This window comes from Salvia hispanica, chromosome 5 (assembly GCF_029641045.1).
Source record: "Salvia hispanica isolate PSC_SH4W2 chromosome 5, Shi_PSC_v1, whole genome shotgun sequence".
NCBI lineage: Eukaryota > Viridiplantae > Streptophyta > Magnoliopsida > Lamiales > Lamiaceae > Salvia > Salvia hispanica.
The window spans coordinates 3,038,357-3,053,474 of NC_142696.1; the positions used below are offsets into that span (position 1 = coordinate 3,038,357).

The following is a 15,118-nucleotide window of genomic DNA, read 5'->3' on the forward strand; positions in this document are numbered from 1 at the left end:
GGGTACTTTGGCTGTTTGATTTAATCATTTAAAAATGAGTGAACTGTATACAGTATACACAGTCATTAAATATTTTAAAGGGGTGTTTGGGAATTATCACAAATGCGTGTAGAATTGGAATTGAATTATAATTCTAAAATTTTTAATTTCATTATTTGAATTTCATATCAAAAGAAGAAAATTGAAATTCTAAATAGTCCTAAAATTAGATAGCTTCACCACCTACTAAACACATTTCACACAATTCATACACTACACACATTTCGCACACACAAACATTTCACACGTTTCACACACTACATGCACTTCACACACTACACAAATTTCACATATTTCCCGCATTATACACATTTCAAACACTACACAAATTTCACACATTTCCCACACTACACAAAAATTTCACACACTACACTCACTACACACATTTCACACACTAAACAAATTTCACACACTAAACAAATTTCGCACACTACGCACACTTCACACACTAAACAAATTTCACACACTACACACCCTACACAAATTTCACACACTACACACATTTCACACACTACACAAATTTTACACATTTCACACTATACACACACTACACAAAATACACACGCTACATATACTATACACAAAATATACATACTACACAAAATACACACACGACACAAATTTTACACAAAATACACACACTACGCACACTATACCCAAAATACACACACGACACAAATTTTACACAAAATACACACACTACGCACACTATACCCAAAATACACACACTATTTGCAAACCAAAATTTCAAATTTGGTTCAATTTAAACTTTTGGAAAATTTATGTTTTTTTATTCAGATCGGAAAATAAAAATCTAAAACTGAAAAAAAAAATTCCATAAATCGGATGCTTGAAATGTGTAAAATGTGCGTAAGGTATGAAAGTGTGTGAAATTTGTGTAGCATGTGTAGTGCGGGAAATGTGTATAGTGCGGGAAACGTGTGAAATTTGTGTAGTGTGTGAAATGTGTGTGAAGTGTGTGTTGTGTGTGAAATGTGTGAAATTTGTGTAGTGTGTGAAATGTGTGAAGTGTGTGAAATGTGTGAAGTGTGTGTGAGTGTGTATTTTGTGTATAGTGTGTGTACAGTGCGTGCACAAATTATTCAAATTCAATTTCATATCAATTACTTCACTTTACCAAACATATGATTTAGAATTGAATTAGAATTCAATTTCTTCCAATTCCAATTCCAATTTCAATATCGTGTACCAAATGGAGCCTAATAACGGTTTCACTAATTATGCAATTCTATACTAGTTTATTGGCATATATATATTCAATATCGTGTATAAGGTCATTTTACATTTCTAACTTCTTTTTGGACTAAAATAGCTTGTTATTTTATTTGAGTAATTTTCTTTGCCAAAGACTAGGGAGATTTACGAGCAAGCCATCAACGGATCAGGGCTTGCGGATGATGATGTGATGGCCATGTGTTTGAGATACGCGGAAATTGAGGTGAGCCTCGGGGAGATTGATCGTGGTCGTGCATTGTACAAGCATGCGTCGCAGTATGCTGACCCGACTAGATTCGATCATGAGGTGTGGAACAAGTGGGGTGAGTTTGACATGGTGCATGGGAATGAGGACATGGTCCGGGAGACGGGCCGGGTCAAGAGAAGCGTTTCAGATAGCTATAGCCGGGGAAAGATCATCAATGGTGTAGCATTGGTGCGGAAAAGAGAAGAAGGAACTGATGCACAAAGCAATGATGCTTTGGAGAGAATCAAAAGATTGAGAAGCAATTGATACAGAAAATTTTGATTACATGTCTTCAACTTTTTTATTATAATTTGTTCATACTTGACTTGTACTACATTGTTAACCAATTATAAATATTTACTTATTGGGTGATCAATTATTGTCCGTGATATGATTCAGCTGTTTGAAGTTTGTTTCATTAATTTGATCACCAAATGATGATGTTAATTAGAGGCATATATATGGCTTTAATTAGAAGATTCATATATAATACTAGTATTAATTTTATTTATTAGGCAAACCAGTAAACCAACATACAAGGATTAACCAAACTAGATTCATAATACTACTATTATTTATTTTATTTATTAGGCATTAAGCAAACCACATTTTTGTCTGCAAATCTTTGACGGTATTCTCGTCGAGCTTAGACGCTCTGGCAAGATAACTGCTGTTGATGGGCGGCTTGGCCGCGTAAAGAGAGTCGGGGAGAAAAACAATCCCTGGATTCTGGCTATTGAGAGACGAAAGCGTGACGCTCTTCCCTCTATCCACGTTCCGCACGGTGTGGACGAGGCCGACCGGGAAGAGAAACACATCGCCTCTCTTGATAACTTTGCTGTAATATTTGTAGTCTGGGAACGTGGTTACGAATCCCACCTCGACCGAGCCTTCTATCACGTAAATGATCTCTGACGCCCTAGGGTGAATGTGAGGCGGGAAGATCCCGTACGGCGCAAGCTCTGCGTATAATGATGTTTGGCCTTGGGTGTTGAACCCCGGTGTTGTGGCTACCGATGCCAAGCTGAAGGTGACGCCATACGGGTTGAAGGGTCCCGGCCGGTTCAGGCCGGCCATGTAGAAGTCGTCTGCGGTGACAAGTCTTGGGTCCTTGCATGTTGACGTTGTTGCTGAAAAAAAAATAGTTAGTATACGATAGTACTTAATGTAATATTTTTGTAATAAATGAAAAGAATTCAATTCACAGCTAGTAATGGATAATTTGGATGCGTCCGTGGCTAAATTGCCTGTTATGATCAGTTGTAGACCTCCACATATGGATTTTCTTAAGTTAAATACAGGTGCGTCTTTGAAAGGGAAAGCTGGACTTGCTTTTGGGGGAGGTCTTATCCGTGATGAGCTAGGAGCATGGAGGGCTGGGTTTGTAGCTAATGTTGGGGTTTGTTCAATTTTGACGGCAGAGATTTGGCGTCTCTTCCATGGAGTCCAACTGGCAAAAAATTTGGGCATCTGGAAGCTAGTAGTGGAAAGTGATAGTGTTGTTGGAGTTGCCATGATTATGGGGCATTTTGAGGTAATTATTAACTGCCAGAATATTGTGCAGAGGTTCCGTGGCTTATTACAAGATTTTGAATCGGTGGTAGTTCAACATGTGCATAGAGAAGGCAATTTTGCTGCAGACTTTCCTCTCCCATTATGCATATAGCTTTCATAAAGGAGTTCATGTTCTTGATGGCCCTCCACTGGGTATGAATGTTTGGCTACTACATGATAGATTAGGTGTTTCTTATTTGCAATAGTTTTTTCAGTTTTCTCGGCTGTGCCCAACTTTCTTTACCAAAAAAAAATTCAATTCATCCTAAATGATTTAATTTGTTACGATAAAGTTTATTTGACATTAGAATATTAGATAAATAGTTCCAAATAGGGAGAGAGATATTATTTGGTCTATAAACTAGACATTGAATTGGGACATTAGATTATAGATCAAATAGGAGAATTCTCCTAGAAAAATGTCTATTTGATCTATAAACTGAATATATGTGTAGGAGAGAGACCCTCCTAAACATTCTCGTTACCACACTCTGTGTCATTGGGCCTCTCAACAAAAGATTAGCTTGTTAGAGAGACAAGCTAATGACAACGGATGTGAGACATCTTAACAAAGCTATGGAATCGTAAGATAATTAAAAATAAGAACTATGAAAGTAGGTACCGAGTCCTAAAGGAGGTGCAACGCAGATATCCTGAAGAGGACGATGGTCGAAGGCCAAGGAGAGGCGAATGGAATTGAGGAACGCTAATGTGATGAACAAGATAGCACTGGAAGCCATGAATGCAAATCAAGAAAGCTTGCTTGTTTAGCATTGAAGAAAACAGCCTCCTTTTATAGAGGTGTTCACACTGTTCACTGAGATTATAACGTGGTACTATTAACTTTGATTCTTCTTAGAAATGTAAGAAAAATGTCACATTTATCTTTCAAATTAATTACGTCTATAACTCAGCTATTTAAATTTGTCAATGCTGTTATTGTAACACCCCGACTTTTACCCTTAAGACTTAGAAAAAAAAATCGACTTTTATATATATATAAGTTTCGCGTCTAGATCTTTATTTCTCGTTTGATTTATCGTTGTGGAGTATATTTTGAGTGGCGATCGAAGATAATAATATTTCAATATAAATGTTTGCTCTAATAAAAGTCCGTACACGAGATCAACGTTTAAGTAAAGACTTATACAAAAAAAATATAAAATACTCTCCGTGCCCTCCGGACCTTGCACAATAGCCACGTCTTGAATCCCGATACCTGCACGAATGGATAAGAAGCACGTTAAATCAAGACGAGACAATCGACGAAATCAAATCACATCAAACACGCAAATCAAACGACGGCTCACGTTTTCCAATTGACGGCTCACGCCTTTTTAGGTGACGAGACATAATATTCTTGCCATTTTTGGCATGACGAATGATTGACGAGACAACTTGCCTCATTTGGCAAAAAGTCCCTAACCGTTAGACAATACACTTCCTCTTGGAAATCAAGCTTGTGACCATGCATTCCTATGCACCCATTTTCATTATAAATACCACTCATCTTCCCTCTTAATCCTTTTGTTCATTTATGAAAACTCTCTAAACAAAAATCCAACCAAGATGAGGATGCATACTAATGGTTGAAGAAGAGGAGCCAAATTCCTACACACTACCATTCTTCTTCTCTTCCTTTTTCTCAAGGTAATTCTTCTAATAACCATTTTCACTACATAGCCATTTTCATATCATTCAAAGCATGAACATTAGGTTTTCCCCATGACAAAACCATATTATTATTTTGTATACCTCTTCCCTAATGATTTCATACCAATTATGCATATGACTATCTAGAATAGAATTTTGCCTTAACCATAGAAAGCTTAGACAAAGAAAACAATTAAACAAGGCCTAAACTACTAGAGATCTTCAACACACAATAATAACGATCTTGGGAAAGCTCACCCCGTGAGCGAAGGGACTGCCCGGCCGGCGGCGGTGGCAGGCCGGCGGCGGCAGACAGGCGGCGGCGGCAGTCCAGCGGCGGCGGCGGTAGTTTTCCGGCGAATTGTGGCGAAATTAACCTCTTTCGACCCCATTTTTCACGATCTATCCGAATCTTCACTTTTCAAGACTTAATTGTTAGTCCTAGGCCTTCAATTTAAGAAAATAAAGAAGAAGAGAAAGAAAGGGAAGTGGGGGAAAAACCCTACCTCTCGGTCAACGGCAGTGGAACCGCCGGCGAAGGCAGCAGCGGCCGGCAGCGCTGCCAGAGGCGGTGGCTCGCGGCGCCGGCGAGAGAGAGAGGGAGAGGCGAGAGAGAGAGGAGAGGCCGGCCGGCGGCCGGCGCCGCTCGCCGGCGACGCCAGGACCGCCGGCGGAGAGGGTGGCGAGAGAGAAGTGGGAGAGAGGGGGAGAAATGTTTGTTTGAAATGGAGGAAAGAATGGGAGGCTATTTCTTTTAGTGAATTAGGGCAACACTATTGGGCCTCCCCTTTGGGCCAAGGAATTTATTTAGCAAGATGGTCTCCTAATATTATTTCTTTAGGCCGAGAATTTAGAGGGAATGAGAATTTTGGGCTTTGAAGTATAAGAAATAAAATGAACCTTATCTCTTAATTGTGAATTAATATTTCTTAAAATATGTGAAGCTTTTAAATAATTAATCTTACGATAAATTAATGTCTTGCCCTCCTTAATTAATTAATTAAATTTCTTGAAAATAAGAATGTATGGATTTAATGAACCCTCTCCCAATTAATTATTTAATTACTTTAAGGTTTCTCATAAAATAGAGATCCACTTTTTTTCAAGTGGAATGAAGTGATCTGGATCGCATCACGAGCATAAGACGCATACTCAATGTAGGATCATTTCATGACATGCACCTTATGTATGTTCCTAAAACTAATTTAAATCAGTATACTATTTCAAGAAGGGCGTGTTCGCGAAGTTTGATTTCCGAGGCCAAGCTTTTGCAGCATTTTCTTTGGGAAGCTTTGAGGTGGGCTTTATATCCAACACATTAAGTGTGGATAAAATTATCAAATATATGAAATGATTTTTGTTTGATAAAATCGCACTTATTTTTTTTCAAATATTATCGTGCCATAAATTATTTGTTTTATGATGCCTATCTGCTTGGCGATGCCAAATGAATGAATGAATGGAACGAATTCGGCTCCAATAGGACCAAGATCCTATTCGAGTTAGTGTGCACAAAGGAATGGACCGTGAGTCATCGTAAGGGTTGGCCAGTCAATGTGATCGTGGAAGGTGGCCACCTTCCCGACACAGAATGAACTATCAGATATGGCGGATTGATGGAATGAACTTAGTCTGATCAGACGAACTTTATGAAAATGAACTTAGTAAGCTCGGGCCTTTAAGAAAACCCCCGTGTGTTACTGTGATGGCATGATAATAACTTTTTCTTATATGTGTATCTTTCGGCAATGTGTTCACTGAGTACTCCGTACTCAGCCCTGCATGTATTTCTAAATGTGCAGGTTGAGCAAGTGATGAAATGGTGGCTGAGTGGAGTTTGAGGTCGTCTCATCTCTTTTGTAGAATTTTCGTGGCATGTGTCTTCATACACATGACCATGTGGTTACAACTCCTTCCGCTGTGCTTTTGTCGTAGTATTTTGTAATAGATGGGTCATAGGGAAAACGATCAGTAACGAGTGATCTGTGATAAGCACTCTTTCAAATTCTTATGATCTTTGTTGTCTCGTGAACATCTCTCATCTTATGAAGAAATATTTGTGTCTTATCATTAATTCTTTCATCCCCTTTCTATCCCCTCTTCTTAATTCCCTCCCCTGGTCATGATTAACTGAGCAATGCTATCCTTAGCAAGGCGCGGTCGTGACAAAGTGGTATCAGAGCTACAGGTTTTCTGCTCTGTAACCGTGAGTCCTTCTTTGAAAAGAAAAGTCTAGACTTGATTCGCTAGACTAAGTTAGCGAGATCGACCACAACTCAGCACCAATTTCATCGCCCTCAACCTGAAGGAAGGTAATTTATTCTTCTTGTAAGATGCCTTTTAAGAATTTTAATCAAGCTGATAAAATGAGCACCCCTGAAATGAGAACTTAGAAGAAATAAGTATATGTGTGATTCTCGCTTTCCCGAGCGATGTAATCTTTGTGCCAATGTTATGGGATTCATGTTGGAAGTACAAAGAGATACGTAAAATTTCCTATGCCCTGACGAACGAATTCGAAATACCTCCGTTCTAACAAAGCATTTCCCGATGCTTATATTATGACAAATTGATCTTACGCTTACAAACCCGACACACAAACTCCCTTAATAATGAACGCCTATCCCGATGCGTGCGACTGTGGCCAAGTACACCCTTTACGTTTCACCAAAAGAAGTATCGCATGAATGCTTACCCCATTACCTCTCTCTTGCTAATGGTTACAACGAAACTCCTTTTGTAGATGAACGGTAAAACTACCTCACCCGATCAGAACACCCCGCAGATGGTGGCGGACAACGCCATCCTTGCTTATCGGTCTTATCGACCACGCCCAACGGACAGGGTGATACGGATCCTCTACGAGTTCTTTGAGTTGTGGGAGGCAGCTCACGAGCATGGCATTTCAGGACTGGATGGCATACATCACCTAATTTCCCTACTACCTATGGATTGGGTGTCATGGGCCATATGGTTGTCGAGCAGCTACATTTACCGCGTGTTCAATAATCCAGAGTTGGAGGGAGACTTTCGAGGTTTCATTACTTTCATTTTCCTTCAGTATGTGCACTATCGGGACACGCCGACATTCTGTCTGGGCGACCTGCCGCCCCCTCCGCTCCAATGGTGTGGATCGATTACCCCCGATGATGCGCCTCAGGGCCAGCACGATCATGAGGCTGGACCCTCACACGGACATGAGAGGGACCTACTCCCGGGCTATGGCATACCCCAGGGGGTGCACCAGTTTTCCCACCCAGAGCATGACCCGACATGGTGGGGCGAGGCCCCCATGATTGCTGCCCCTGACAACGATGAACACCCGATCGAGTATCAGGCAGATGATGAAGCAGCTCCGCTGACGAGGAGTCCGTTGGAGCACAGACAGTTCTTGGGGTTGCCTGGTGGACTACCCCCACCCGATGAGTTGGACACTGAATGGGATCGATGGGCAGCTGACATGAGACGATGGTTGGCATACTTCGAGGACGGCCTCACTATCGTTAGGGATGAGATACACCGTGAGGATTGGGTAGTTCCGGACGCTGCGATACCTCATCCCGTGCCGGAGGTGTTACCAGGAGGGGCCGCAGATGACCCGATTGAGATCAGTAGCGACGATGGCTTTGAGGGGAGCTCGGGGCTGAGCTCTCTAGACTCGGATGGCGACTGGTAGAGTAGTGTTAGTTATGTACCATCAGCAACGGACCCTTTATGAGGCCGTCCTGATGCTAGTTGCTTTATCTTATTTCTAGTCCCCTTGTGACGTGAAAACTATTTCTTCCTACGGTTTCACGATCTTTTGCTGTTGGTCGCTTAGATTTGGGACTTTCATATGTTTTGTAGAAGGATCAGTTATGTACAAAAAGTCCTCTCTAGAGGCAATTTTGGCTTGATATATATATATATATGTATATATATATATATATGCAGATGTTCTATGCTTACGATCGTATCTTGTTTTTATGCGATGTTAATGTTCCTCTTATTAGTTACCCTCAATTAAAGTTATGTACAAAAGACCAACACGTGTTTGCGAATTTTTTTTTTATTGTCTCAATAATAATTTCTTTTTATAGAATGCCACCTAGGAGGGTAGGACGTCCTAGAGGACGGGGAAGGGGACGCGGTGGAAGAGTGCCCCAAATTGTCGAAGGAAATCATGAAGATTGGCGCGAAGTTACGCCACCACCTCCATCTCCATCTCCGCCTCCACCTTCACCTCCCCCGCCACCACTTATGCAAATTCCGAGGATTGAACGCAGGATTGAAGAAGTCTTTCTCCGACAGAATCCACCAACCTTTAACGGACTGGGCGACCCGGTCGAGGCTGAGACTTGGGTGCGTGCAATGGAACGGATATTCAACTTCTTGCAATGCACAGATGGAGAGCGTATGACATGCGTGACCTTCCAATTGGCCGGATCGGCCGATTTCTGGTGGGAGGCACGTAAGAAGACCATGACCCCAGGCCAGATTGCAAGCTTAACTTGGGAGCAGTTCAAGGCAGAAATGTATGATAAGTACATCCCTAAGAGTTACCGAAAGAAGAAGGAAGTGGAATTCTATCACCTTAAGCAGGGAAGGATGTCAGTAACAGAGTATGATAGGGTTTTCTGCGAGATGTCCCGATATGCTCCAGAACAAGTCGACACTGATGAAAGGATGGCGGAGAAATTTTGTGCCGGTCTGAGGCACGAGATTAGGATGGCGCTAGCTAGCCACGGGGGATTGACCTACCTGGAGTCCCTGAGCCGAGCTTTGGATATAGAGGCGGCGATGCCCACTGAACGGAACACTCAGACTGTAGCTCCGGTACCTCCTCAAAACCACCCCCAAGGGTCCAAAGAGAAACGCAAATGGGAAGGTACCCGAGGCCCTCAACAACAGAAACGGCCATGGCAACCACAATCTCACCACCATGACGTTGGAAGACAAAATGCCCCAAATCCAACTCGGGGCTATCAATCAAATCTGAGACCGTGCCCCAAATGCAACAAAGTGCACACGGGAATCTGCAGAGCAGGGACAGACATTTGCTTCGTGTGTGGAAGGGATGGCCACTTTGCTAGGAACTGTCCGAACAAGACCTCTGGAGTAGGGGCAAGGTCGAACCAGCCAGCATATCGCACACAGTTGCAAGCAGTCCAGATGCAACCTTGGCAACCACCACAATTACCTCCTCCACCAAAGCAGCAACATCCTCGGAGGCCGAGTCTCCCATCACAGGCCCGTGCCTATGCTCTCAGACAGAAGAAACCGGAAGGGGACCAAGGAAATCTGGCAGGTATGGCTATGCTCCTTGGTGTACCTGTCATTCTCTTATTTGATACTGGTGCATCGCACTCCTTCATATCAGCATCTTGCGTAGATACCTTAGACATCCCAACGAATCAAGTTGAACATAGACTTAGGGTGTCTTCGCCTGTCGGAGGGATGATTGAACTTAAGTGCTTCTGCTCAAACCTAGAGGTTTCTTTTGGAGGACATCAGTTGTTAGTCAACAACTTGAGTGTGATGCCCATGTCCGACGTCGATATAATCCTTGGGATGGACTGGCTAGCTGAAAACTATGCCACCATCCTGTGCAACCAACGACAAATCTCTTTTCACCCTCCCGGAAAGGACGCCACTAACTTTCATGGGGTTACCTTGGGTAAGCGGAAATCCATAATCTCCGCGCTACAAGCTGCAACGCTTGTACGAAAAGGGCACCCGGCCTATCTTGTCTACCTGAACGAAGAAAGAAAAGAAGAAAGGAAAATTGAAGATGTAGAAATAGTGCGAGAGTTCCCAGATGTGTTTCCCGACAATCTACCTGGCTTAACCCCGGATAGGCAGTTGGAATTCACTATCGATCTCGAACCCGGGTCTGCGCCAGTGTCGAAAGCCCCATATCGAATGGCCCCGAAGGAATTGGAGGAATTGAAGATGCAACTTCAAGAACTGATGGACTTGGGTTTCATCAGACCTAGTGTCTCACCATGGGGAGCACCAGTACTTTTTGTGAAGAAGAAAGATGGGACGTTAAGAATGTGTATTGACTACCGAGAGTTGAACAAACTAACTTTGAAGAACAAATACCCGTTGCCAAGAATTGATGATTTGTTCGACCAGCTCCGAGGAGCTAGTGTCTTCTCAAAGATGGATTTAAAGTCAGGCTACCACCAACTGAAGATCCGACAAGATGACATTCCAAAGACGGCTTTTCGAACACGGTACGGCCACTACGAGTTTGTGGTGATGCCCTTCGGCTTGACAAATGCACCTGCGGTATTCATGGATCTCATGAACCGAGTCTTCCACCCCTATCTTGACAAGTTCGTATTGGTATTCATAGACGACGTGCTCATCTACTCAAAGGACAAGAAAGAACACGAAGAACACCTGCGGATCACTCTGGAAACACTAAGGGCCGAGAAGCTATATGCCAAATTCAGCAAGTGTGAATTTTGGCTCAACGAGGTGAATTTCCTCGGTCATGTGGTGACTGCCGAAGGAATTCAAGTAGATCCAGCAAAGGTGGAGGCCGTGCAGAATTGGAAACCTCCTAGAACACCCAACGAGATACGAAGCTTCTTGGGATTGGCAGGATATTATAGGAGATTCATCGAAGGCTTCTCAAAGATTGCAAGACCGATGACGCAACAACTCAAGAAGGGCACCAAAGTTTCGTGGACCCCAGAATGTGCAGAAAGTTTTGAATTACTAAAGAAGAAATTGACCACCGCGCCGGTACTGGCTGTTCCAGATCCAACAGGAGACTATGTGGTTTACACTGACGCATCAAAAAGTGGATTGGGCTGCGTCCTCATGCAAAATGGCAGGGTGATAGCATATGCGTCACGACAACTTAGGCCGCACGAGCTTAATTATCCTACCCATGATTTGGAGTTAGCCGCGGTAGTGCACGCACTAAAGATTTGGAGGCACCATCTCTACGGAGTTCGGTGTGAGATTTTCACGGACCATAAAAGCCTCAAGTACTTCTTCGAACAAAAGGATTTGAACATGAGACAGAGGAGATGGTTAGAACTGGTGAAAGATTATGATTGCGGCATCAACTACCATCCCGGCAAGGCCAATGTGGTGGCCGATGCTCTAAGCCGAAAGACTCAGCACTTGACCGCCATGTTCACTCACGAGGAGAAACTGCTACGAGAGTTTGGCAAGCTCAACATGGAAATGATAAGTGCCCCAGAAACGGTGGAAGCAAGGATAGCTACTCTAGTGGTGGAGCCAGATTTGAGGGAGCGTATCATCGCTGCACAGAGACAGGACGAAGGTGTGGAAAAGATACGAGCAAAGGTGAGGACTGACGGACATGAGACCTATCACGAGGAGGCGGACAACGCCCTCACTTTCGGAGGGAGGCTGTGTGTGCCCCAGGATGAGAAACTGAGAGATGAGATCTTGAGCGAAGCTCATGACACGCCTTACACCGCACACCCTGGAAGTACCAAAATGTATCAAGACTTAAAGCGGAAATTTTGGTGGGATGGCATGAAGAGAAGTATAGTCTCATTCGTGGAAAAATGTTTGGCTTGTCAGCAAGTCAAGGCTCTACATCAGCGACCGTACGGGAAATTGCAACCCTTAGAAATTCCTGAGTGGAAATGGGAACACATAACCATGGATTTTGTGACGGGCTTGCCAAAGACCAAGCGAGGAAACACTGTCATCTGGGTGATCGTGGATCGCCTCACTAAAAGTGCTGCCAATTCCAATCACTTATGGATCTGAAAAGCTATCTCAACTTTATGTGCGAGAGATCGTGCGCTTACATGGTATCCCAGCCTCAATCACGTCAGATCGAGATGCAAAATTCACTTCAAATTTCTTGAAAAGCCTGCAAGCAGAGCTTGGTACAAAATTAAATTTCAGTACCGCGTTCCACCCACAGTCTGATGGGCAGTCCGAAAGGACGATTCAAACACTGGAAGATATGCTCCGAGCCGTCATACTTGACAGAGGAGGGAGTTGGGAGACAATCCTACCCCTGATAGAGTTTGCCTACAACAACAGCTACCAGGCAACCATTAATATGGCACCTTACGAGGCGCTATATGGGAGGAAGTGCAGATCACCACTATACTGGGACGAGGTTGGCGAAAGGAAGATGCTGGGCCCCGAAGTAGTCAACGAAATGGTTGAAATCGTGCGGCAGATCAAAGGAAGAATCAAGGAAGCACAAGACAGACAAAAGTCCTATGCAGATGCTCGACGGACCGACCTGCAGTTCAAGGTAGGAGACAAGGTCTTCTTGAAGGTGTCTCCTTCTAAAGGGATAATACGTTTTGGGGTGAAGGGGAAGCTTAGGCCTCGTTTTATTGGCCCCTACGAAATCCTGGAGGAAATTGGACCCGTCGCATATCGTTTGGCGCTGCCACCAAGTTTCGGAAGCGTGCACAACGTCTTCCATGTTTCGCAGCTGCGGAAATATGTGTACGACCCGAAACATGTGATCCACCATGAAGAGATGATGTTAAACCCGGACTTGAGTTACGAAGAGAAGCCAGAAGCAATTTTAGACCGGAAGGTGCAACAACTAAGGACAAAATCCATCACTTCGGTGAAGGTTTTGTGGAAGCATCATGGGTACGAAGAAGCTACATGGGAGTTGGAAGACGAGATGAAAGAAAAATACCCGGAACTGTTTGAATAGACCCTTACAAATTTCGGGACGAAATTTTTATAAGGGGGAAGGAATGTAACACCCCGACTTTTACCCTTAAGACTTAGAAAAAAAAATCGACTTTTATATATATATAAGTTTCGCGTCTAGATCTTTATTTCTCGTTTGATTTATCGTTGTGGAGTATATTTTGAGTGGCGATCGAAGATAATAATATTTCAATATAAATGTTTGCTCTAATAAAAGTCCGTACACGAGATCAACGTTTAAGTAAAGACTTATACAAAAAAATATATATATAAAATACTCTCCGTGCCCTCCGGACCTTGCACAATAGCCACGTCTTGAATCCCGATACCTGCGCGAATGGATAAGAAGCACGTTAAATCAAGACGAGACAATCGACGAAATCAAATCACATCAAACACGCAAATCAAACGACGGCTCACGTTTTCCAATTGACGGCTCACGCCTTTTTAGGTGACGAGACATAATATTCTTGCCATTTTTGGCATGACGAATGATTGACGAGACAACTTGCCTCATTTGGCAAAAAGTCCCTAACCGTTAGACAATACACTTCCTCTTGGAATCAAGCTTGTGACCATGCATTCCTATGCACCCATTTTCATTATAAATACCACTCATCTTCCCTCTTAATCCTTTTGTTCATTTATGAAAACTCTCTAAACAAAAATCCAACCAAGATGAGGATGCATACTAGTGGTTGAAGAAGAGGAGCCAAATTCCTACACACTACCATTCTTCTTCTCTTCCTTTTTCTCAAGGTAATTCTTCTAATAACCATTTTCACTACATAGCCATTTTCATATCATTCAAAGCATGAACATTAGGTTTTCCCCATGACAAAACCATATTATTATTTTGTATACCTCTTCCCTAATGATTTCATACCAATTATGCATATGACTATCTAGAATAGAATTTTGCCTTAACCATAGAAAGCTTAGACAAAGAAAACAATTAAACAAGGCCTAAACTACTAGAGATCTTCAACACAAAATAATAACGATCTTGGGAAAGCTCACCCCGTGAGCGAAGGGACTGCCCGGCCGGCGGCGGTGGCAGGCCGGCGGCGGCAGACAGGCGGCGGCGGTAGTTTTTCGGCGAATTGTGGCGAAATTAACCTCTTTCGACCCCATTTTTCACGATCTATCCGAATCTTCACTTTTCAAGACTTAATTGTTAGTCCTAGGCCTTCAATTTAAGAAAATAAAGAAGAAGAGAAAGAAAGGGAAGTGGGGGAAAAACCCTACCTCTCGGTCAACGGCGGTGGAACCGCCGGCGAAGGCAGCAGCGGCCGGCAGCGCTGCCAGAGGCGGTGGCTCGCGGCGCCGGCGAGAGAGAGAGGGAGAGGCGAGAGAGAGAGGAGAGGCCGGCCGGCGGAGAGGGTGGCGAGAGAGAAGTGGGAGAGAGGGGGAGAAATGTTTGTTTGAAATGGAGGAAAGAATGGGAGGCTATTTCTTTTAGTGAATTAGGGCAACACTATTGGGCCTCCCCTTTGGGCCAAGGAATTTATTTAGCAAGATGGTCTCCTAATATTATTTCTTTGGGCCGAGAATTTAGAGGGAATGAGAATTTTGGGCTTTGAAGTATAAGAAATAAAATGAACCTTATCTCTTAATTGTGAATTAATATTTCTTAAAATATGTGAAGCTTTTAAATAATTAATCTTACGATAAATTAATGTCTTGCCCTCCTTAATTAATTAATTAAATTTCTTGAAAATAAGA

General features: G+C 43.0%; 1 protein-coding gene and 1 long non-coding RNA gene across 2 annotated transcripts; both read right to left on the bottom strand.

Moving 5' to 3' along the window:
- Positions 1-2,116: 2,116 nt before the first annotated feature.
- On the bottom strand, positions 2,117-3,816 carry LOC125190007 (germin-like protein 8-11). Its single transcript, XM_048087209.2, has 2 exons — positions 3,699-3,816; positions 2,117-2,652 (listed from the first exon to the last, which is right to left on the bottom strand). Exons 1-2 carry the CDS (start codon positions 3,814-3,816, stop codon positions 2,117-2,119), a joined length of 654 nt encoding a protein of 217 aa, XP_047943166.2.
- Positions 3,817-4,255: 439 nt separating this feature from the next.
- LOC148924215 (uncharacterized) lies at positions 4,256-5,263 on the bottom strand. Its single transcript, XR_016130435.1, has 3 exons — positions 5,236-5,263; positions 4,988-5,141; positions 4,256-4,295 (listed from the first exon to the last, which is right to left on the bottom strand). It is a non-coding gene; the product is annotated as an uncharacterized LOC148924215 (long non-coding RNA).
- Between the last annotated feature and the right edge of the window lie 9,855 nt (positions 5,264-15,118).

What these genes read in the sequence shown, in the direction of transcription:
- LOC125190007 (XM_048087209.2), bottom strand. Translation starts at nt 3,816, where the DNA reads ATGGCTTCCAGTGCTATCTTGTTCATCACATTAGCGTTCCTCAATTCC. An exon ending in TGCACCTCCTTTAGGACTCG is followed by an intron (nt 2,653 to 3,698) that starts GTACCTACTTTC and finishes TTTTTTTTTCAG; the next exon opens with CAACAACGTCAACATGCAAG.